General features: G+C 47.8%; 1 protein-coding gene across 1 annotated transcript; it reads left to right on the top strand.

Annotated features, from left to right (window-relative positions):
• The first annotated feature begins 1,089 nt into the window (after positions 1 to 1,089).
• LOC126001293 (tripartite motif-containing protein 65-like) lies at positions 1,090 to 23,452 on the top strand. Its single transcript, XM_049768531.1, has 6 exons — positions 1,090 to 1,239; positions 18,695 to 19,168; positions 21,357 to 21,455; positions 21,685 to 21,918; positions 21,997 to 22,168; positions 23,442 to 23,452. Exons 1-6 carry the CDS (start codon positions 1,090 to 1,092, stop codon positions 23,450 to 23,452), a joined length of 1,140 nt encoding a protein of 379 aa, XP_049624488.1.
• The last annotated feature ends 1,569 nt before the right edge of the window (positions 23,453 to 25,021 follow it).

Below are 25,021 nucleotides of genomic sequence, written 5' to 3'. Positions count from 1 at the left end.
ACATTGGTTTAAGCAATACACTACTCCCTCTAGTGGTCGGACATTCTTTTTTTATGTCTTCTGAGACTAATCCTCTCTGTCCTCCTACCTGTAACTGGGCTGACCCAGCTGCGTATTCTGGTACACTCATCCCAGTTTGTTGTTTTCTCTCTACGGAACACCCTACCCTTGTTTTCGTGTTTCAAATCGGACTCTGTATTGTGTTTTTTTTATTTCTTGTTGGCTGTTATACTGTTCGGTGTGGAAAGAGGGCTTGATATATTGCTGTCAAGTATTCTGTGTGAAAGAGAGGCTTGGTAACAGCTGTTTGTGCATAAGGCTGGTGAGATCAGGCAGCAATGGGACAAGTACAATCCACACCACTTGCTCTTACACTAGAGCACTGGAAAGAAGTTAACAAAAGGGCAAAGAAACAGTCTTGGGTTATAAAGAAGAGAAAATGGCAGGCATTTTGCTCTTCCGAATGGCCCTCCTTTGGTGTAGGGTGGCCTCAGGGAGGCTCTTTTCATTTGCCATCCGTACGAAAAGTAAAAAGCGTTATCTACCGCGCCAAACCCGAGGGACACCCAGAACAGGAGTCCTATATTCTTGTCTGGGAAGATTTGTGTGAAAACCCCCCGGAATGGATGCGCCCTTTTCTGTTTTCAACAGCTCCCGACAGCCTGGTCGCCTTGCCGCCTGACCCTGAGCGCTCTTCCTTACCCCCACCTATTAACCATAGCATTCTTCCCGTAAGAACCCAAGAAGGAGGCGCCCCGGAGGAGATAACGAAGCCAGCCCCTCCCGGCTCACCTCTATGCCCACCACAGTTCCCCAACATTTATCCAGATACAACTGATCTTCTTCTTTTCGAGCCCCCCCCTACAGGCCCACAGAACAGAGATTCGTTTCGCCAATGCCTGCCCTGCCCGCATCCTCACAACGGGAGGCACCTGTCCCCCTTGCATCTTCCTGTAAGGGCATGGAGAAGCAGGGAGCAGGTCAGGGGGCGTGGCTGCTTCCTGGGTCTGCAGAGTCTGGAGCGTCTGCCCCCCTTGCGTCTCCCTCAACTTGCGAAAGTTCGGAGAAGGGAAGGGCAGACCAGGGGGCATGGTGGGTCACCCCAGCGCCTTTACCAGGGAGAAGGGAACAGCCCACCCCAGCTCCTGCCTCGATCTGCGGGAATGCAGGAAGTGCAGACCAGGGGACGTGGCGGCTCACCGCAGCGCCTGCACTGGGAAGAGGGGAACCGTCCACACTGTCAGCTCCCACTGCCCCTCCCCAGCCACCACCACCACCACTATTAACCAAGGGGCATGACCGGGCCCCTTGCCTGCCTTCTGTTTTAACAACAGACGGACAGGAATCATACTATCCACCCTCCCCCCCTGACTCAGGGAGGGAATGGACGCACAGGACCAGCTGCAGGGACCTGGAGCCAGCTAAGAGGACAAAACTCTGCCCCTCATGCAGCATCTATCATGCCACTAAGACCAGTGGTCCCCAACGTTCCTTTGCCCGATGGGCATGGTGGAAACATGCCTACCTTACAGTACTGGCCTTTTCCCTCCTCTGATTTGTACAATTGGAAGCTAAATCACCCTTCTTTTTCAGAGGACCCTACCAAGCTAATTAACCTTTTTGACTCCCTAATGAATACTCATCAACCAACCTGGGATGATTGTCAACAACTGATAAAGACCCTTTTTACAACTGAGGAACAAAACAGAATCCTGGCCGCAGCACGGAAAAATGTGATTGGGAATGGTGGACTAATCACCGACAGGCCTGATGAAATAGATGACATCTTTCCTTTGCGCAGACCTGACTGGGACCCCAACGCTCCTGGAGGTAGGGAACATCTGTCCACTTATCGCCAGACACTCATGAGAGATCTCCGGGAAGCTGCTAGAAAGCCCACAAATTTAGCCAAGGTAAAAGAAATAATACAAGGGCCAGAGGAGCCACCAGCTGTCTTCCTAGAAAGACTAATGGAGGCATATAGGCGATATACCCCATTTGACCCTGCTTCTGAGGTCCATCAGGCATCAGTAATCATGGCTTTTGTAGGACAGTCAGCAACAGATATTAGAAGGAAGTTACAGCGGCTAGAAAACATACAAGGCAAAAATTTGCAGGATGTGTTAAAAGAGGCAGAAAAGATATATGAGAAAAGAGAAACAAAAGAAGAGAGAGAAGAGAGGTTAGAAAAGGAACGTAGAGAGTGGGAAGAAGAGAGAGAAAAGCGTAAGAAGGAAGAGGAAGAGAAAGAAAGATTAGAGAGAGAGCGGAAGGAAGATCGGAGAGATTACAGGAGAACTAAGGAAATAGCAAGAGCCCTGGCCGTAGCAGTCAGTGCAGAAAGGGCAGACAGGGACCTGGGCCCACATAAGAACCCGGGATGGAGCTCAGGCCCGCGTCGCGATTTAGGATCACGACGGAAGCCGCGCAAGCTCGAGAAGGACCAGTGTGTTCGATGTGGACAGATAGGGCACTGGGCACGGGAGTGCTCCCAACCCCCGAAACCTCGCTCAACAAAGACCCTAGCAATAGACTCCGAATGAGGGGGTCGGGGCTCCAATCCCCTCCCGGAGCTCAGGGCTAAGTTTAAAGTGGAGGGGACTCCCGTGGATTTTGAGTTAGATTCAGGAGCAGTATATTCAGTCCTGAAGAAACCACTAGGGCCATTGGCAAACAAACTAACTTTAGTACAGGGAGCAAATGGAAGCAAGTACAGACCCTGGACTACTAGTCGTACAATGGATCTGGGGAGAGGAGAAATAAAGCACTCCTTCCTGGTCATTCCAGACTGTCCTTCACCTTTAATGGGTCGAGACCTATTAACTAAATTAAGGGCACAAATTACTTTTGAGGAAACAGGCCCTGAGGTAATTTTTAGGAATCCAAAAGTCCAACCTATTGGAACATCCATTTTAACCATGAGAGCTGAAGACGAGTATAGAATATTTGAGGAAGAAATCCATATCTCCAAAACAGATCTGGACTGGTGGTTAGAAATAGCACCAGCAGCATGGGCCGAGACTGCTGGACTAGGGCTGGCAAAACTACAGGCACCAGTAGTGGTGGAATTAAAGGCAACCGCAACCCCTGTAAGAATCAGGCAATACCCCATGAGTCAAGAAGCAAAGCAGGGAATAACTCCCCACATCAGAAAGCTCTTTAAGCAAGGAATTCTGGTAAAATGCCAGTCCTAATGGAATACTCCACTCCTCCCTGTCAAGAAACCTAGCTCCGGGGACTATAGACCAGTACAGGACTTGAGGGCAGTTAATGCCCGGGTGGAAGACATTCACCCTACGGTGCCCAACCCCTACAATCTGCTTAGTACCCTCAGTCCAGACAGAATTTGGTACACTGTGTTGGATTTGAAAGATGCCTTCTTCTGCTTACCCTTGCACCCAGCTAGCCAGCCGTTGTTTGCTTTCGAGTGGACAGACACGGAGGCCGGCATCTCAGGCCAGCTGACATGGACACGACTCCCACAAGGATTTAAAAACTCCTCCACCATTTTTGATGAAGCTTTGCATCAGGACCTAAGTGCTTTTCGCGAACAACACCCACAGGTAACTCTGTTGCAGTATGTCGATGACTTGTTGATCGCTGCCGAAACCGAGGGCAGCTGCAGGCAAGCCACTCTAGATTTGCTACAAGAGCTAGCCCAGCTGGGATACCGGGCCTCTGCCAAGAAGGCCCAATTATGCAGACAGGAGGTAACGTTCCTAGGATACACCCTATGTGATGGCAAACGATGGCTGATGGAGGCTCAGAAAAAAGTAGTTGCCCAAATCCCGCCACCAACAACACGGGTCAGCTGCGTGAGTTCCTGGGAACAGCAGGGTTTTGCCGTTTATGGATTCCGGGTTTCGCCAACCTGGCAGCACCTCTATACCATCTCACAAAGGGAGATGCAGCATTTGAATGGACTCCTGATTGCCAACAAGCCTTCAATGCAATCAAGACGGCCCTGCTGTCCGCCCCAGCACTGGCTCTACCTGATGTGAGTAAGCCATTCACTTTATTTCTGGAAGAAAGAGGCGGGGTGGCCAGAGGCGTCTTAACCCAAACACTCGGGCCGTGGAAAAGACCAGTTGCCTACTTATCAAAGAAATTGGACACAGTAGCCAGTGGCTGGCCCAAGTGCCTTAGGGCAATTGCAGCCGCGGCCCTTTTGGTAAAAGATGCTGACAAGATCTCCCTTGGGCAAAAGCTAACTATAGTAGCCCCACATGCACTGGAAAGCATCATCCGCCAGCCTCCGGACCGGTGGCTCTCAAACGCAAGAATTACACACTATCAAAGTATTCTGCTAGACAAAGACAGAATTCATATCGGAGTACCCGCCACCTTAAACCCGGCCACTCTGCTGCCTGAAGAAGAAGCAGAGCCGATACTGCACAAATGCCAAGACATACTGGCTGAGGAAAGCAGTACCAGAAAAGACCTCCAGGACCAGCCGTTAAAGCAGTCAGATGTGATATGGTTTACAGACGGAAGCAGTTTTGTAAAAGGAGGAGAAAGAAGAGCCGGAGCAGCAGTAGTAAGCAATCATAAAGTGGTTTGGGCCCAACGGCTGCCAGATGGAACTTCTGCTCAGCAGGCAGAACTAATTGCATTAACAAAAGCTTTAAAATTAGCAAAGGGGAAGAAAGCCACCATCTACACAGATAGTCGGTATGCTTTTGGAACCGCCCACGTCCATGGCATAATTTATCAAAGACGAGGGCTGCTGACTTCAGCGGGAAAGGACATTAAAAATAAAAAGGAAATACTGGAATTATTATCTGCCCTTCAACTCCCCAAAGAACTGGCCATCGTTCACTGCCCCGGACATCAAAAAGGAAATGGAGCAGTAGCAGCAGGGAACCGAAAAGCAGATGCAGAGGCAAAGGCTGCAGCTGAGGGACTACTGCCCTGCCCCATCGCAGGACCAAGGCCACTTCAGGAGGAGGCATTAGTATGGGTCAGAGAAGACATCCCTATACCTCCACTCAAGCCGGAGTGGAAAACTACAAAAATTGCTGAACTAGATCCGGAAGAAATAGAAGAGCCTGACCCAGAGGCAAGAAGGTTGTTGCCACTCAAGGAAGTACCTAGACAAGAGAAAACTTCAAGAATTCAAGAGTACCTAAAAACACTCCATCGCCTCACCCACCTAGGGCCCAGGAAAATGTTAGAAATTGCAAGAGACTGGCTGGGGGGCACGCGCCCCGAGGAAATAAAAAGACTTGCAGAACAAGTTGTTAAGTCGTGCCAGCCATGTCAGCTGGTAAATGCCTACCCTGGAAGAATCAAAATGGGGAAAACGATTAAGAGGAACACGACCTGGACAGCACTGGGAGATTGACTTCACCGAGATCAAGCCCACCAAATATGGACTGAAATACCTATTAGTTTTTGTGGACACTTTTTCCGGCTGGGTAGAAGCCTACCCCTGTAAAAATGAAACTGCGCAAATGGTATCTAAGAAAATTCTGGATGATATTTTCCCCAGGTTCGGACTTCCCCAGGTAATCGGGTCCGATAACGGACCTGCTTTCGTGGCCCAGGTAAGTCAGGGATTGGCCAGGGCTCTGGGAATTAATTGGAAGCTACATTGTGCCTATCATCCCCACAGCTCAGGTCAGGTAGAGCGTATGAATAGAACTATTAAGGAGACTTTAACTAAATTATCTCTAGAGACTGGCGTAAGTGACTGGATTTCCCTCCTCCCTTCAGCCCTTTTCCGGGCTCGAAACACCCCTCTCCCCTCCCAGTGTATTTTAACCCCTTTTGAAATCCTATATGGGGCTCCTCCCCCAGTAAAAGTTATAACTGATACTTATGAACCTTCTCTTGCTTCCTCTTCCCCCTTGACTGCCCGACTGGCTGCTGTCACCACGCTGCAAAAGTGCATCTGGAAAAATCTTCAGCAAGCATACGAGCCCGGGGACCTGACAGTACCACACAACTACAAGCCAGGAGACTCAGTCCTCGTGCGGCGACATCGTGCTCTAACACTAGAACCCAGGTGGAAGGGACCGTATGTTGTCCTCCTCACGACCCCTACTGCAGTTAAGGTAGACGGTATTGCGGCGTGGATACACGCCTCACATTTAAAGCCAGCACCAATAGAATTTAATCAGAATGAGTGGGCAGTGGAGCGAGCAGAAAACCCGCTCAAAATCCGGCTTAAACGCCAGCAAACTGCTCCTCCTGCCTCAACTCCTGTGGTTACTTCTAATGCCCCCAGTCTTAGGGGGGTTTGATCGGCCAGTGGAACACCAAAAGCTGTTAAGGACTCTCTACGGTAACCCCTGTGACTGCCCCGGAGGTCATCAGTTCAAACCTGAGTACCGAGCTACACAGGCAGTCGACTGTGGCACTAAAACGGCCTATCTCCAGCTCAAGCCATCAGCTTCCACAGGTGAAATCAAGGCTCAGTGGGTATGTAAGCAAAAACCCCAACCCCTTCCCCCGGACACAAAAGGAACCTGCCCCCCAGGATGTGTAGAGCTAACTCAGGTACACTCACGGTGCTATAAAACCTATCAGCAGTGCGTTAAAAATGGCCAACTCTACCTGGTGGCGAAACTAACTGATACCTACAAGGGGAGCACGGGAGGTGAGTGGGGTCCTGAAACTTTTAAAACTCCATACGGGGCAGCACATTGTCTAGCAAATATTGGAGATGTGGTCTGCTGGCCTCTAAAAGCCCCTTTACATATATCAGATGGGGGAGGGCCCACAGATCAAGAAAAAGAAAAGGAAGCCATAAAATGGGCCGAAAAGGAAGTTTATAACCTAATGCCAAACTGGCCCAAGCACCCCTCCCTTCAAGCTAGGGTGCTAAATGAGGATCTGGATTCAAATATACACGACATTCTAAAGTACACTCACAAGCTCTTAAATCAAACCAACCCAAGCTTAGCGGCTGACTGCTGGCTATGCATGAAAATGAGTAACGATTGGCCATTAGCAATACCTGTGCCTAAACCAAATATAAGTAGCTTTTCAAACTGCACCTATACCAAGCCCTTTAAAGTAATCCCTCAGGAATTTGACTCCTCCACTTGCTATGTTAGAAATTACTCACTAACCATAGATTTAGGGCAAGTACCAACAACAAGGTGCTCTAACATCTCCGAAGTCTCATTGGACTTGGGATGCCTCCCCCCAGGACAGGTCTGGGTCTGTGGAGGAAATTTGGCTTATCCAGTGTTACCCAGAAATAGCACAGGCATTTGTGCACCTGCCTTTCTGCTACCCAACATTGATGTTCTCCCAGGAACTGAACCAGTCCCGCTTCCCAGCATAGACCACCTGGGAGGACACCGAACTCGTAGGGCTGTAGTATTACTACCCCTGCTGGCTGCGTTAGGGGTGGTCGGAGGATTAGGAATGGGAGCTGCAGGGTTAGGAGTTTCATTGGACCGGTATAATAAGTTATCTGATCGACTGGCCTCAGACATCCGGCAGGTTTACAAGTCTATCCAGGACCTACAAGACCAGCATGACTCACTCGCCCGGGTGGTCCTGCAAAATCGGAGGGGACTAGACTTAATCCTAGCCGAGAAAGGAGGATTGTGTGTAGCTTTACAAGAAGAATGTTGCTTTTATGTTAATAAATCCGGAATAGTACGAGACAGAATAAAGAAACACCAGGAAGAATTAGCAAAGCGAAGGGAGGAACTCTATGATCAACCGTTATGGTCTCTATGGGGAGGAATCCTCCCCTACCTCCTGCCTCTACTTGGTCCACTGCTAAGTGTACTCTTAATAGTTGCAGTAGGACCCTGTATCGTAAACAGAGTTGTAACTTTTATCCGCACTCAAGTGGGGGAAGTTAAGCTAATGGTGCTAAGACAGCAATATCAGGAAGTACCCACAAAACTCTGAGTAACCACTTGCTGCACCTTGAACTTAACCCCTGAAACCAACTCCGCCCCACCTCAGCAGGAAGTAGTTACAGAAGAGAAACCGTCTGCCCAAAATCCCTTCAATGTTCTTGACTAGCAGTGGTTACTTCTGTGTTAATTCTAAGATTAGAATTATTAACAAGAAGGAGTGGGAAATGAAAGGAATGAAAAACATATTTTCCCCTACACATTCCTGATGAGAGTTGTCTGTCTCTTTCTCATGCAATGTAATGTTCCCCCCCCTCACCCTCCCCTCTGTGTTAACTATCTGCTTGTCTCTTATCTACTGAGCTACAGGTGCTGATCCATTTGCTGGCTCCCCATGGTTTTACAGACCCTGCATTAATCGTCCTGAAGACATCTTGGAGACTTAATGTCTGAGTCCCGCTCACTTGGAGACTTGAAGTCTGATCCCTACTCACACCTACCCCCAAAACCTCCGGATTCCCCCATATCAAAGCCCATTCCTGTTTCCGCTGTAAAAATAACTCAGCCACCTGAAAACTGTATAAAAACCCCCTGATTTCAGACCTCGGGGTTCAAAACCTCTGCTCTGCTCTGAGCACGTTTCGAACCTCTGATCGATCAGATTAAAATTGGAACTTGCCTGCAATTTGCTGAGCACGTGCCTTTTTCACTATTCTGTGCTGGGCAACTGGGGGGGTCGGGTCGTCCGGACTTTTCAGGACCAAATAGGAGTTTGAATTACTGTTTGCATGCGAGGCAAAACGCCTTACGTATGCTATTTTTTGTAATAAGTTCAATTAGAAGGAATAGGGACAGTACCAAAAGAGCCAAAAGTTTTAAGTATTTTTGCAAGGTGGGATTAGGAGTATGATACACTTAGCTAAATAGGGTATAAAGTATATACTATTTTATGAAAATTAAAATATAGGTAGGTTACTATAACAAATAAAAAATTGAGAATGTGCACTGGCACTGAGGAATAAAAAACAAATAAGTAAGATTTTATAAGTGAGAGAATTGTAAGGAGATGGAAGATTAAGTAATACTACATTATTAAGAAAAGTTAGAAATAAAGAAACATAGGGCTGGGCGGTGGCGCAAGAGGTAAGGTGCCTGCCTTGCCTGCGCTAGCCTTGGACGGACCGTGGTTCGATCCCCCGGTGTCCCATATGGTCCCCCAAGCCAGGAGCGACTTCTGAGCGCATAGCCAGGAGTAACCCCTGAGCGTTACCGGGTGTGGCCCAAAAACCAAAAAAAAAAAAAAAAAGAAATAAAGAAGCATAGAAAAGTTGGAAATTAGAGGACAATTTAAGCAATAGTAATAACATGACATATATGAAACAATTTTTGCTGGCAAATAGTTGGGGAACTGCTGGTTTGCAAATTATAAACACATATATAAAAATTTTTTGGGGCTGGGCGGTGGCGCTAAAAGGTAAGGTGCCTGCCTTGCCTGCGCTAACCTTGGACGGACCGCGGTTCGATCCCCCGGTGTTCCATATGGTCCCCCAAGCCAGGAGCAACTTCTGAGCACATAGCCAGGAGTAACCCCTGAGCGTTACTGGGTGTGGCCCAAAAACCAAAAAAAAAAAAAAAAAAAAAAATTTTTTGTGACAAATTACAATGATAATAAAAGTTTTGTTGCTGCTTTGAAGAAGGTAGGCTAAACAGGAAACATATACTTGAAGAATAAAAGATGGTATTTTGTTGAAGAGTTTATAAGTTTAGTTTTTAAATTTTAAAGAGTTTGTAAATTTAGCTACGGGTGTGACGTCATCTGTTTCCAGGCAGCCTTCAGGGGTTAGTAGTGATGGCTGGCGTTTTTTTTTTTTTTTTTTTTTTTTTTTTTTTTTTTTTGGGTCACACCTGGCAGTGCTCAGGGGTTATTCCTGGCTCCAGGCTCAGAAATTGCTCCTGGCAGGCACAGGGGACCATATGGGGCGCCGGGATTCGAACCGATGACCTCCTGCATGAAAGGCAAACGCCTTACCTCCATGCTATCTCTCCGGCCCATGGCTGGCGTTTTTGCAGAAGTTACAGGACTGGGGGTTGAAAATGCAGCTGGAGTTGTTAGGTGAAATCAGCAGGGGTGCTGAGAGTGAGCTTGTCAGCTTTCTGCAGGAGGGAGACTGCTTGTTAGTTTCTGCAGGAGGGAGACTGATATTTCTTAGGCAGACAGCGTTTTAGCGTTAGTAGTTTCTGTGAAGTTTTTTGAAGAAAACTGGAAAACTTAAGTGAAAAAATTAGTGGGGGCATGGTAATTGTTTTACTTTGACTGGGTTTCAGAGAAACTTTTTAGACCTGTAGGGAAATTAAATAGCTTTTAATTATGCTTTGGGGGAGCTATATGCTTCCCTTTTGGACTTCATGTTTCTATAAAACAAAGGTTGTTAGGAGAAAGTGAGGGTGGAGAATTTGCATTATTTGTATTTAGGATGTTAAAGAAGCTGTATTTTTTTTTTTTTTTTGCCTATAAGAAAGGAAGAAAGATTTTTTGTTACTTTGATTGCAAGGGAATGCAATTGACTGGTATAATTTTGTAGTTTTAATTCCTGGAAAGGATTAAATTGATTAGTGGGATTTGAGCAGATTAGATTTAAAAACTCTAAGATTGTTTTAGAGGTGCACGTGTTCTTGTTTCCTGTGGGAGGATAAAAATTAATTTGCAATGAAATACAAAAATTAAGTAAAAGCAATTACAATTATTAATTAGTACAGATTGGTTATAAAGCAAGGTAAGGTTATAATATTTAAATGCATTTTATAAGCAAGTAGATAAGGTAGTGGTGGTAGGTATATTTAGAGGCTAGAAATATAAGGAAAAATAAAAGAAGCAAAACTTTTAACATAGTAGCAATAAGATTATAAAGTAATGATTTTTATACTTAAAAAGAAGAGAAAATGTTTGTTAAGAAAACCGCAATAATTGACCTGATTATACTGTATCATATTGAAATAAAATAAAACAAATTTATAGAAAAAAATTATAGAAAGAATAGAGAGAAAATATTTTTGAGTTATGTAAATGAAAAGTTATGCACCAAACAAGACGTAAAAATTGATGTAACTTATTTGTTATTGGCATTTGTGTGAAGGCACACCTACTGTTTTTTTTTTTTTTTTTTTTTTGGTGGTTTTTGGGTCACACCCGGCAGTGCTCAGGGATTATTCCTGGCTCCAGGCTCAGAAATTGTTCCTGGCGGGGCCGGGCGGTGGCGCTAAAGGTAAGGTGCCTGCCTTACCTGCGCTAGCCTAGGACGGACCGCGGTTCGATCCCCCGGCGTCCCATATGGTCCCCCAAGCCAGGAGCGACTTCTGAGCGCATAGCCAGGAGTAACCCCTGAGCGTCACCGGGTGTGGCCCAAAAACCAAAAAAAAAAAAAAAAAAAAAAAAAAAAAAAAAAAAAAAGAAATTGTTCCTGGCAGGCACAGGGGACCATATGGGACGCCGGGATTCGAACCGATGACCTCCTGCATGAAAGGCAAACGCCTTACCTCCCATGCTATCTCTCCGGCCCCACACCTACTGTTTTTAGGAAGAAAACTTTAATGATTTTTTGGGAGAAAACACAGCTGAATATTACTGTTAATTTGTTCACTATAAATTTTTGGATAAGAGTTACCGTGATAAGGTAGAGTAATTAGCACATAAATAAACTTTGTTACTAATGACCAGTTTTTTGTAGTTATTAAGTAACTTTTACTTAAATATTTTTTTAAACGTATATAAAACAAATACAGAAAGTAGTTACCAAATACATGTTAACTAAAAATCTTAACTTTAGATAGCTGAAAATTAAAATTATATTTTTAAACATATATATTTTTAAGATTGGAGAAAATTTTTCTTTTTTGGGGCAGCCACTGAAGGCTGTTTGCAAATGTGGTTTGCAGAGAAGGCATTTTTGTTTATACATATGCAAATTAAGGTGGCCATTGAGTATAACAAAAGATAAATTTAAAGATTTTAAGAGGCTGAAAGCACAGAGCAACAAGTAAATTTTTAAAATTGCAATAAGTTACGTAGCTCTGATTTTATGATTACTGTAACATGAGGTTAAAAAACATGCTTTATTACTAGAATTATACCATATAAAGCATTAGATTTGTGTTTTGAAAATAATTTGGCACTAATAGACTGACAAATAAAATGGCCTGATTAATTAATTGTTAAAGTTTTAGACTTTTTGGGAATAAGTTCCCTTTTACCAATTAAAGGTACTAAAATTTGTTGAAAATTTGAGGGCATTTTTTGTAGATGAAATACACCTTAACTAAATTAAAACCAGTGCTGACAGGTGGTATATGCCAGCTATTTGTTAACATTAGAAAACTTTTATTAGGGGGCCGGGCGGTGGCGCTGGAGGTAAGGTGCCTGCCTTGCCTGCGCTAGCCTAGGACAGACCGGAGGGACCGCGGTTCGATCCCCCGGCGTCCCATATGGTCCCCCAAGAAGCCAGGAGCAACTTCTGAGCGCATAGCCAGGAGTAACCCCTGAGCGTCACAGGGTGTGGCCCAAAAACCAAAAAAAAAAAAAGAAAAGAAAACTTTTTTTTTTTTTTTTTTTTGGGCCACACCCTGTGACGCTCAGGGGTTACTCCTGGCTATGTGCTCAGAGGTTGCTCCTGGCTTCTTGGGGGACCATATGGGACGCCGGGGGATCGAACCGCGGTCCGTCCTAGGCTAGCGCAAGCAAGGCAGGCACCTTACCTCCAGCGCCACCGCCCGGCCCCGAAAAGAAAACTTTTATTAAGGCTTAAAGATGGAAATAATGAAAATTATTCTTAATTAAAATATAAGTAAATAAAATGCTAGATGTTATTAAAGACGATTGAAAATTAGTTTTTAGATAACAAAGAATTAACACAATTTGATACCAGTTTTAATATTATTATGACCAATGATAATATTACACAGTAATAAATCTATGTGACCAAAAAAAATTTTTTTTTCTTAAAATTAAGTTGTAAAAATATTATGCATACACAAAATTAATACTATGGTTAAATTTTAATTAACTGCAATATCATTAGACAATTTTTTTTTTTTGGTTTTTGGGTCTCACCCGGCAGTGCTCAGGAGTTACTCCTGGCTCCATGCTCAGAAGTCGCTCCTGGCGAGCACGGGGGACCATATGGGACGCCGGGATTCGAACCGATGACCTTTTGCATGAGAGGCAAACGCCTTACCTCCATGCTATCTCTCCGGCCCCTCATTAGACAATTTTGATTTATTAAAAACCTTTTAGAGGGGCCGGAGAGATAGCATGGAGGTAAGGCGTTTGCCTTTCATGCAGGAGATCATCGGTTCGAATCCCGGCATCCCATATGGTCCCCTGTGCCTGCCAGGAACAATTTCTGAGCCTGGAGCCAGGAATAATCCCTGAGCACTGCCGGGTGTGACCCAAAAACCACAAAAAAAACAAAACAAAAAAAAAAAAACCTTTTAGAAAGAGAAATTTGGAAACCTTGAGAAATTTAGACCTCATTCTGATGACCACAATGAGCTTTCTGTGGGGGAGGTTTTCTTCCCCTCAGGGCCTAGAAGCCGCTTGAATTCAAAGCGCAAACAGATTTTTTTTTTCTTCGCTTTTCTCTGAGGCGAGGTTTTGACCTAGGAAAAAGCTGTTTTTTTCAAAATTGCACATTTGTAATATGCTCACACATTGTTTTCAGACACACAATTTCAATGCACACTTAGACAAATTCTTAGATTCACACAGCACATAAATTGACAAACCTAAAGGTGAATTGCAGGTAAAAGATGAGATGAGAAAAATTGTGGGAAATTTTTGGACGTCTCCAAATTATTCCCGCCAGATTTTTGCTGGCTATTAATAAAAAATTGTTTTAGGGGCCGGATAGGTGGCGCTGGAGGTAAGGTGTCTGCCTTGCAAGCGCTAGCCAAGGAAGGACCGCGGTTCGATCCCCCTGCGTCCCATATGGTCCCCCCCAAGCCAGGGGCGATTTCTGAGCACATAGCCAGGAGTAACCCCTGAGCGTCAACGGGTGTGGCCCAAAAACAAAAAAAAAAAAAAAAGTTTTAGGAAAGGATAAGATAAGGCCTTTTTAGAAGAAAATAGAAAAGTCGACTCTTAGTTAAAAAGGGAGGTTTTTGAAGAGAAATAGAAAAAATTAAGTGCATTTGTTTACCTTTATAAATTTCTAGTTGGCAAATTTTTACTTTTGTTGCATTAGATATGACCTGCAATTTTTACGGATACACACATATTTATTATTATTTAAAGAAAACATTTGAGCAGAGACTTATGAAAAAAATTTATGCATTAGATATGCAAAAATGTTATTTTTTTTTTTTTTTTTTTTTTTGGTTTTTGGGCCACACCCAGTGACGCTCAGGGGTTACTCCTGGCTATGCGCTCAGAAGTCGCTCCTGGCTTGGGGGACCATATGGGACGCCGGGGGATCGAACCGCGGTCCGTCTCCTAGGCTAGCGCAGGTAAGGCAGGCACCTTACCTCGAGCGCCACCGCCCGGCCCCTGCAAAAATGTTATTAATCATGATTTTTAGACAGTTTTTAGCACATTTCTTCCCCATATAGTATACGATGAATGAGGTAGAATATAGGGCTGGAAATTTCCTTTGCTTACACCATTATTCCAAGGTAGGACTACAGCACTTTTTAGAACACTTTTAGGCAATCCTAGACCCCTCAAAGGGAATGGAACGTGTTCCACTGCCCAAGAGTGGGGCCAGTCTTTTCCAGCGATGCAGGAAAAGTCTGCTCCGGTATCCACGTGGCCTAAAATATCTTTGTCCTGAATTCTTATAGATGTTACAAGTGGTTCTGAGGTGTTTTCATATTTTTCAAACATTACAGGAGAACAAGACTCAGTAGCATGAGAAGATGCAGCATACAGATTGTTTTGTTCTAAAAACTTTTTAACTTTTTGCACAGGAGAAACAGTAGCCAAAGCTAATTTTGATTCATCTTTAACTTGGTGTTTTCTGGGGGATTCTTTTGTTTTTAAGTTTAGAGATGCTATAGAAGGAACCGGCATATTAGCTGTTAAAGGTTTTGAGCCGTCCTTTGCTCTATCAAACCACTGATCGCTAGTTGTTCTGTTAAAAGTTATATTGGTCTTCTGCTTGGACTGCTGACCATGACTATATTCCATTTCTGCCCTGGTAGCTTGTACTGATTCTTTTTTATCATCAATTACCTCCATAACCTCTGTCCAAATAGTATGGATAAGATTTAGATGGGCATCAGGACCATATGTTTCATATACATTTTTGATATCCTGCTGTACTTGTAGCCAATCCTCTAAACATAGAGTACCCCTCTCAATAAACCAGAGGCTATAAGTTTCTAAGAATAGAATAAATTGCTGTATCTGCTGTGGAGATATGGCATAACTCTTAGCTCTTAGAATATACTTTATAGTATCAGAAAGAATTTGTTGCTTAGAATAATTTTGACCCATGTTCCCGTATACCTTCTCGCCTTAAAACCTGGTACTTTTCCAGGGGTTCCTAGGCAACCGGCGAGGTCCAATTCCGTGGCCTGGAAATGAAAAAGAGAAGGGAAAAAAAGGGATAGAAGAAAAGACAGAGAGATAGCTTACCTTTTCCGATATGGCCCCACATTGGGCACCAATTGCTGTGAGCCAAATTTTGTTTGCAGTCTACAGCACCTGCAAACAAATCCTTCGTGGAGTTCGGGAAAAATTCTACGGGAAAAGGTGGGCACGCGGAATGACTAATGACGGAAATATATTGTAAAAATGAAATGAAACCACACAGATAGTATGGGGACTCACGTTTACAAGAAACGAGAGACAATTTTATTTTTTAAGCTGGCAGCTTTTAAAAAGTAGAGGCAGGAAGGCAGATGTAAATTCTAGGCATCAAAGAGGCTGGGAGAAGAATGAAGGACCCTGGCTAGATTAGCATATGAAGAGCTGATGCTGAAGGTGAAAAGGGAGTTTGTAATTAACAGGGAAGTTGGAAGAGAGGAATGTTTCAGAGTTTCGGGGGGGGGGGGGAGTGAAAATTACTTTGTTTTGAGCTAAGTTATGGAAAAATCTGTTTCTTGGTGCCAAGGTAGCAAAAATTACAGGGAGCTGTTAAATGGGAGACTTTTGGCTGGATTGATTGCTGTCCTTTGTTGTAGAAAGAAATTACTAAGACCTGATTTCTAATATAGGTTAAAAATAAAGAGAAAAATAGTTACAGCCACATATATGAATTATTGCCAAACCATCCACGCAAAGGGTCAAGTGATTTTGACTGCTCTATGCGGGCCTTTTTGGCAAATAATTCCTTTTCAGGAGAGCACTACATTTTGGTGTGTGCTTCTTCTGAGTGGGAATGTGGCACAGGTGGGTAGATTACCCTCTGGGGGAGTTCTGGCCCCCTTAGCTTGGCCAGGTCAAGCCCAAAGCAGCTCAAGCCCACTTCAAGAAACCTGACTGAGCTGGCCCTGAAAGCGACCAAGCCCAGACAGACGTCCATCTCCTCCAGATGGACATGGGATCACGACCCCGAACTGGTGTGGCAATCTCTGTATGGGAACAAGCACCTGTGTGCAAACACCAGGCCGTAGGAATAAGGAACTGACCCTTATCAGACCCCTTGCCACATCCCACCCCCAAATAAAACACCCCCTACACATCCTGATCGTTCATGGGGACTTGCAAAAAATTATTGGGAAAGGGGTCAAAGCAATAGCACAGAGGTGAGGACATTTACCTTGGATACAGCTGACCCAGGTTTGATCCCAGCATCCCACATAGTCCCCAAAGCATGCTAGGAGTGATTTCTGAGCAAAGAGCCAGAAGTAATCTCTGAATGCTACTGGGTGTGGCAAAAAAAAAAAGAAAGAAAGAAAAGAAAAGACACATGTCTTAATGCAGCTGACCTGGTTTTGATCCATATGGTCCAAGTCTCACCAAGAATAATCTCTTTTTTTTTTTTTGGTTTTTGGGCCACACCCGGCGGTGCTCAAGGGTTACTCCTGGCTGTCTGCTCAGAAATAGCTCCTGGCAGGCACGGGGGACCATATGGGACACCGGGATTCGAACCAACCACCTTTTGGTCCTGGATCAGCTGCTTGCAAGGCAAACACCGCTGAGCTATCTCTCCGGGCCCAGGAATAATTTCTGAACACAGAGCCAGGAGTAATCCCTGAGCACTGCTGGAGAGATTACAACAGGCTGCATATCTGCTTTGCATGCAGAAAGCCCAGGTGGTCCCTGGCGCCATATGGTCCAGAGCAAAACCAGGAATCACCCTTGAGCACACCTGGGGGAAGCAAACAACAACAAACTAATGATGGGGTCACAGAAGCGGTTGTGTGGCAGCCTGGAGACCTGGGCATCTGGGTCCTTATTCCAGGTGGTGAGCTCTGGTTCCACACAGACACACACACACCCCAGCCCCACCACTCATGCAGGAGCTGTGGGATGAAATTTCCTAAACCTGATTGGTGGGGCCAGAGAGATAGCACAGAGGTAAGGCGTTTGCCTTGCACGCGGCTGACCCAGGACAGACAGTGGTTGGTTCGAATTCCGGCATCCCATGTGGTCCCCTGTGCCTGCCAGGAGCGGATTTCTGAGCTCAGAGCTAGGAGTAACCCCTGAGAGCCTCCAGATGTGACCCAAAAACCAAAACACAAAAAGTTCTGAGTACCACTGGGATGACCCCAAAACAAAAACCAAAAAGGGGGAAGAAGGGGCAGGAAGACTTAGAAATGGCACAGTGGATAATTTGGGGTGTGATGCCCAGCAACCGAAATAGGGTGTGACCCAAAAGCCAAAATAAAAACAACCTGATTTGGGGGCCGAAGAGATAGCATGGACGTAAGGCGTTTGCCTTGCATGCAGAATGTCGTTGGTTTGAATCATGGCATCCCATAGGGTCCCCGGAGCCTGCCAGGAGTGATTTCTGAGCTCAGAGCCAGGAGGAACCCCTGAGAGCCTCTGGGTGTGACCCACAAACCAAAAAACACAAAAAAGTTATGAGTACCACTGGGGATGACCCAAAAACAAAAACTGTAGTATATGAAAAATTTTCCATAAGATGATTCTTGGAATTGTTGTATATAAAAGTGTTTCCTTAGGATTGTTCTGTGACTATTGCCCCACCCAGCCCTTCCAGGTGGGGCGCTGTGGAATTGGCATAAATAGCTTGATGGAGAGGGGAGAGGGGCCTTCTGTGAAAGCTGCTGGCTGCAGGAGGATTCTCTGGCTCTCCTTGCCCAATCTTTTACACCCTATCCTTCTTGTCTGTGTGGATTATTATTTGCTGCGGATAAATTTTACCAAGGTCTTCCCCCGAAAGGGGACAAGGGGATGGGAAGTAATTTCTCATCCTGGGGACTGTTCTTGGATTCACAAATACCCAGCAAAGTTAACAGCGAAGATACATTACAAAAAACCAAAAAGGGGAAGAAGGGGCAGGAAGACAGAAATGGCACAGTGGATAATTTGGGGTGTGATGCCCAGCAACCCAAATACCCAGCATGGAGGTAGTACGTTTTGCCTTGTATGCAGAAGGGCAGTGGTTTGAATCCCAGCATCCCATATGGTTCCCCGAGCCTGCCAGGAGCGATTTCTGAGCTCAGAGCCAGGAGGAACCCCTAAGCACCGCAGGGTGTGGCCCAAAAACCAAAACCAAAACACCCTGATTGAAGGGGGTGAGGGGTGGGTGGGTTGGGGTGGTGTAATCCCAGATCAAGGCCCGTGCAGACAAGTGGTGTGGTCCGCCTGGAGAGGCCGGTTCCGGGCCTGGGGCGTGTAGGGCTGTCACAGGGGTGTCCCAGGGGTGTCACAGGGCTGGTGGCCCTGGGCCTCGCTGTCCCTTTAAGAGGCCCGGGACTTTACGACCAGCAGCCGGCGCCCCAGCAGCCTCGCCATGGCCTCGCTGGAGGACAAGCTGTCCTGCGCCATCTGCCTGCAGCTCTACCAGGCCCCGGCGACGCTGCCCTGCGGCCACAACTTCTGCTACGCCTGCATCCAGAAATGGGAGCCCCAGAACCAGCAGTGCCCCACCTGCCGCACCCCCTTCTGCGGGGACACCGATCTGCGCCGCAACGTGGAGTTCAGTGAGGTGGTGGACATGGTGCGCGACGAGCTGGATCGCCGGCCCGGGGAGCTCCCCGCCCCGGACCCCGACCCAGGGCTCGAACTCGCGACCAAGCCCGCCCCGCGCTGCCCCCGCCACGGCTGGCCGCTGGAGCTCTTCTGCCGCACCGAGGGCCGCTGCGTGTGCTGCGCCTGCACCGTGCGCGACTGTCACGGACACCAAAGGGCGCTCTTGCGCATCGCCCGGCGGGACCGAGAGGTGAAGCCCGCCCGGGAAAGCAGGGAGGGCCAAGAGCCTGCTAGGAAGGGATTCGGGGAGGTGTGGGGGTCCCCCTAGTGAGATCTTGGAGTCAGTGGGCCAGGATGGAGCGCAGAGGTGGTCAGATATCTTGGGGAATGCTGGGGGCCCTTGAAGGCCAGTGGGTGAAGAGGGAGCTACAATAGGCAGTGGTCAGAAGCTGGGGGGACTGGAAGTAGGACAGTCCACTCTCCCCCACACACACTCATGCCCACCCCTTGGGTGAAGATGGAGCTACACTGGGCAGTGGTCAGAAGCTGGGGGGACTGGAAGTAGGACAGTCCACTCTCCCCCACACACACTCATGCCCACCCCTGTCTGCTGCAGGAAGCCCACCCGAAGCCCCAGCTTTGTACTTTTGGGAGGGCTCATGGCCTTGGCTTCATGGCCACCTGGTTCCATGACTCAAGGTCAGAGCTGCCGGCACTGGGAGGTAATGTTGGGGTGCATAGGGAATCTTTGCAAGGGGGCCAAAGGCGTTGCTTCTGGCATCTGAAGGGTTGACTTGATATCAGGAGAATATTTTCAGGGGTCGGAGTGATAACAGCGGGGAGGGCATTTGTCTTGCACGAGGCTGACTTGGTTCAATCCCCAGTATCCTATATGGTCCCCCCCGAGCCTGCCAAGAGAGATTTCTGAGCACAGAGCCAGGAGTAACCCCTGAAAACTGCTGGGTGTAGCAACCCCCCAAAAAAAGGGAGGAGCGAGAGATAGCACAGCAATATCGCTGACCCAGGACCAACAGTGGTTCGAGTACCAGCATCCCATATGGTTCCCGCCCTCCCTCCCACCCTGCCAGGAACCATTTCTGAACACAGAGCCAGGAGTAATCCCTGAGCTTCACCGGGTATGACCCCCTCAAAAAAACCCAACAAAATAAAAATAAAAAGAACATGGGGCTGGAGTGGTGGTGCAGCGGTAGGGCGTTTGCCTTGCATGCAGCTGACCTGAGATGGACCTCGGTTCGATCCCTGGCATCCCACATGGTTCCCAGTGCCAGAAGCCATTTCTGAGCAAATAGCCAGGAGGAATCCCTGAGCATCACCAGGTGTGGCCCAAAAACCAAAAATAAATAAATAAAAAGAACATTTTCAGGACTGGAATGATAGGACAGTGGGAGGGGTCTTGCCATGCATGCACCTGATCCTGGTTTGATCCATGGCACCCTGGAGGGAAAAAAAAGATAGCACACATTTTCTTTTTTTTGTTGTTTTTTGGGCCACTCACCCCACTCCATGGTGCTCAGGGTTACTCCTGACTCTGTGCTCAGAAATTACTCCTGGTGGGTTATTTCTTTTCTTTTCTTTTCTTTTTTTTTTTTTTTTGTTTTTGTTTTGGTTTTTGGGCCACACCCAGCGGTGCTCAGGGGTTACTCCTGGCTGTCTGCTCAGAAATAGCTCCTGGCAGGCACGGGGGACCATATGGGACACCGGGATTCAAACCAACCACCTTTGGTCCTGGATGGCTGCTTTGAAGGTAAACGCCGCTGTGCTATCTCTCCGGGCCCCTGGTGGGCTATTTCAAGGGATATTTGGGATGTCGAAGATTAAACCCAGATCAGCAGCATGCAAGGTAAACACCCTCCCCTCTGTGCTGTTGCTCCAATCCCAAGACAGCACAAGTTTTCATCCCAGCTGTATGGGGCGGGGGGGGGGGGGGAGACGGGACGGGACCTTATAGTCGCAGAGGGGCTGGGGCACTGCCAGGCCTCACCGTGCCCATGCCCTGCTGTAGGGGGGCAGGAAGGGGAGGAAGAAGTTTGTGCAGCCTCTCACCAAAATCTGGCCCAACCCTCCTGGGGTGCACACACCAAGGGTGAACTAGGGTGGCACAGGAGGGGGTATGGATAGGTACATGCTGGTGTTTGCTGAGGGAGTTCAGGGCCACTTCTGCAACAACCTTGTATTATTGGTGTTTTTTTGGGGGAGGGTTTGGGCCACACCCAGCTGGATTCAGGGATTACTTCTGGGTCTGTGCTCAGGAATCATTCCTGGCAGAGCTCTGGGGATGACCCATGGGATGCCAGGGATGGAACCCTGGTGGGCCATGTGCAAGGCAAGCACCCTCCCCACTTTATTTATTCATTTATTTATTTATTATCGCTCCAGCCTCCTTGTCTTTTCTTCCCTTCCCCCATGGACTCCCGCAGGCCCAGCTGAAAGCAGCGCTGGAGACACAGTGGCAGCAGCAGCAGAACCGGACAGAGCAGCAGCTCCAGGAGCTAAAGCAGAAGATGCTTCAGATCCAGGTGCAGTGAGTGGGTCAGATCCTTGCCAACCCCCCGAATTTGAGTGGCCAGTCCAGGGGGTCCCCCGATGCTCTAGGTCTAGGAACACTCCCTGGCCAGTAAGTGCAAGGTCCTGGCATCTGGGAGGTGAGAGGTGGAAAGAGAAAAAAGATGCTCCAGGGGACCCCTGGCTCCCCATCTCAGCCCAGCAGGCAGCCCTGGTGCCATCGACCCCTGTGTGCCTCCCCAGACCTCAGCCTGCACCGTGGCCTCGGTGGTCTCGGACAAGTTCAGCCACCTGCTGCAGGCGCTGGAGGAGCGTCGGGCCTCGGCCCTGCGGGACCTGGAGGAGGCCCGGAGCCGCGCGAGTGCGCAGGCGCAGGAGGAAGAGCAGCGGCTGCAGCGACACCTGCAGGCGCTGGCGGAGTATGACAGCCGGGCCCGCGCGGCCCTGGAGCAGGAGGACGACGTCGCCTTCCTCCAGGTAGGCCTCAGTGTCCCCCAGGAAGGGGCGGTGGCTCTGCCCGTCCTCCCGGCTCACTGTGGCTGTCCCTGGGCACAGGGATCGCAGCTCTTGATGCTCCCCGCGCCCGTCGAGCCGCCCAGCCCTCCGCAGTGGGACGAAGAGCAGCAGGTGGGAGGCCTGAAGAAGTGGCTGAGCCAGCTGGCCGGGCTCCTCCTGGAGGAAGGGGCTCCGCAGGCACCAGCTGAGGCTGCCGGCTCGCACCCCCCGGGTAAGGTGCCCCAGATCTCCGTCCTGTGCCCCTGGGGCTATGAGTGGGCCAGGTCCCTGTGCTGTGCCCTCTCTGACCCTGCTTTGTTTCTTTTTGGGGTGAGGGGTTGGGTTTTTGGGTCACACCTTTCAGCGCTCAGGGGCTACTCCTGGCTCTATGCTCAGAAATAGCCCCCAGCAGGCTCAGGGGACCATCTGGGATGCCTGGATTCGAACCACCGTTCTTGTGCATGCAAGGAAAACGCCCTACCTCCTTGCTATTTCTCCGGCCCTCCTGCTTTTCTTTGTTTGTTTGGTTTTGGTTTTGGTTTTTGGGTCACACCCTGGCTCTGCGCTGAGAAATCACTCCTGGCAGGCTCGGGGGACCCTCTGGGATGCCAGGATTCGAATCATCGTCCTTCTGCAAGTACAGACCCTGGACTACTAGTCGTACAATGGATCTGGGGAGAGGAGAAATAAAGCACTCCTTCCTGGTCATTCCAGACTGTCCTTCACCTTTAATGGGTCGAGACCTATTAACTAAATTAAGGGCACAAATTACTTTTGAGGAAACAGGCCCTGAGGTAATTTTTAGGAATCCAAAAGTCCAACCTATTGGAACATCCATTTTAACCATGAGAGCTGAAGACGAGTATAGAATATTTGAGGAAGAAATCCATATCTCCAAAACAGATCTGGACTGGTGGTTAGAAAGAGCACCAGCAGCATGGGCCGAGACTGCTGGACTAGGGCTGGCAAAACTACAGGCACCAGTAGTGGTGGAATTAAAGGCAACCGCAAACCCTGTAAGAATCAGGCAATACCCCATGAGTCAAGAAGCAAAGCAGGGAATAACTCCCCACATCAGAAAGCTCTTTAAGCAAGGAATTCTGGTAAAATGCCAGTCCTAATGGAATACTCCACTCCTCCCTGTCAAGAAACCTAGCTCCGGGGACTATAGACCAGTACAGGACTTGAGGGCAGTTAATGCCCGGGTGGAAGACATTCACCCTACGGTGCCCAACCCCTACAATCTGCTTAGTACCCTCAGTCCAGACAGAATTTGGTACACTGTGTTGGATTTGAAAGATGCCTTCTTCTGCTTACCCTTGCACCCAGCTAGCCAGCCGTTGTTTGCTTTCGAGTGGACAGACACGGAGGCCGGCATCTCAGGCCAGCTGACATGGACACGACTCCCACAAGGATTTAAAAACTCCTCCACCATTTTTGATGAAGCTTTGCATCAGGACCTAAGTGCTTTTCGCGAACAACACCCACAGGTAACTCTGTTGCAGTATGTCGATGACTTGTTGATCGCTGCCGAAACCGAGGGCAGCTGCAGGCAAGCCACTCTAGATTTGCTACAAGAGCTAGCCCAGCTGGGATACCAGGCCTCTGCCAAGAAGGCCCAATTATGCAGACAGGAGGTAACGTTCCTAGGATACACCCTACGTGATGGCAAACGATGGCTGACGGAGGCTCGGAAAAAAGTAGTTGCCCAAATCCCGCCACCAACAACACGGGTCAGCTGCGTGAGTTCCTGGGAACAGCAGGGTTTTGCCGTTTATGGATTCCGGGTTTCGCCAACCTGGCAGCACCTCTATACCATCTCACAAAGGGAGATGCAGCATTTGAATGGACTCCTGATTGCCAACAAGCCTTCAATGCAATCAAGACGGCCCTGCTGTCCGCCCCAGCGCTGGCTCTACCTGATGTGAGTAAGCCATTCACTTTATTTCTGGAAGAAAGAGGCGGGGTGGCCAGAGGCGTCTTAACCCAAACACTCGGGCCGTGGAAAAGACCAGTTGCCTACTTATCAAAGAAATTGGACACAGTAGCCAGTGGCTGGCCCAAGTGCCTTAAGGCAATTGCAGCCGCGGCCCTTTTGGTAAAAGATGCTGACAAGATCTCCCTTGGGCAAAAGCTAACTATAGTAGCCCCACATGCACTGGAAAGCATCATCCGCCAGCCTCCGGATCGGTGGCTCTCAAACGCAAGAATTACACACTATCAAAGTATTCTGCTAGACAAAGACAGAATTCATATCGGAGTACCCGCCACCTTAAACCCGGCCACTCTGCTGCCTGAAGAAGAAGCAGAGCCAATACTGCACAAATGCCAAGACATACTGGCTGAGGAAAGCAGTACCAGAAAAGACCTCCAGGACCAGCCGTTAAAGCAGTCAGATGTGATATGGTTTACAGACGGAAGCAGTTTTGTAAAAGGAGGAGAAAGAAGAGCCGGAGCAGCAGTAGTAAGCAATCATAAAGTGGTTTGGGCCCAACGGCTGCCAGATGGAACTTCTGCTCAGCAGGCAGAACTAATTGCATTAACAAAAGCTTTAAAATTAGCAAAGGGGAAGAAAGCCACCATCTACACAGATAGTCGGTATGCTTTTGGAACCGCCCACGTCCATGGCATAATTTATCAAAGACGAGGGCTGCTGACTTCAGCGGGAAAGGACATTAAAAATAAAAAGGAAATACTGGAATTATTATCTGCCCTTCAACTCCCCAAAGAACTGGCCATCGTTCACTGCCCCGGACATCAAAAAGGAAATGGAGCAGTAGCAGCAGGGAACCGAAAAGCAGATGCAGAGGCAAAGGCTGCAGCTGAGGGACTACTGCCCTGCCCCATCGCAGGACCAAGGCCACTTCAGGAGGAGGCATTAGTATGGGTCAGAGAAGACATCCCTATACCTCCACTCAAGCCGGAGTGGAAAACTACAAAAATTGCTGAACTAGATCCGGAAGAAATAGAAGAGCCTGACCCAGAGGCAAGAAGGTTGTTGCCACTCAAGGAAGTACCTAGACAAGAGAAAACTTCAAGAATTCAAGAGTACCTAAAAACACTCCATCGCCTCACCCACCTAGGG

The sequence above is a fragment of the Suncus etruscus genome, chromosome 1 (genome assembly GCF_024139225.1).
Source record: "Suncus etruscus isolate mSunEtr1 chromosome 1, mSunEtr1.pri.cur, whole genome shotgun sequence".
Lineage (NCBI taxonomy): Eukaryota > Metazoa > Chordata > Mammalia > Eulipotyphla > Soricidae > Suncus > Suncus etruscus.
This window is presented reverse-complemented; position numbering and strand designations above follow the sequence as displayed.

Coding starts and splice junctions, on each gene's coding strand:
- LOC126001293 (XM_049768531.1), top strand. CDS start 1,090: ATGGTGGGTCACCCCAGCGCCTTTACCAGGGAGAAGGGAACAGCCCAC. Junction 1,240..18,694: donor AGAGGGGAACCGTCCACACT/GTCAGCTCCCAC, acceptor TCCCTTTAAGAG/GCCCGGGACTTTACGACCAG. Junction 21,456..21,684: donor AGAAGATGCTTCAGATCCAG/GTGCAGTGAGTG, acceptor GTGCCTCCCCAG/ACCTCAGCCTGCACCGTGGC.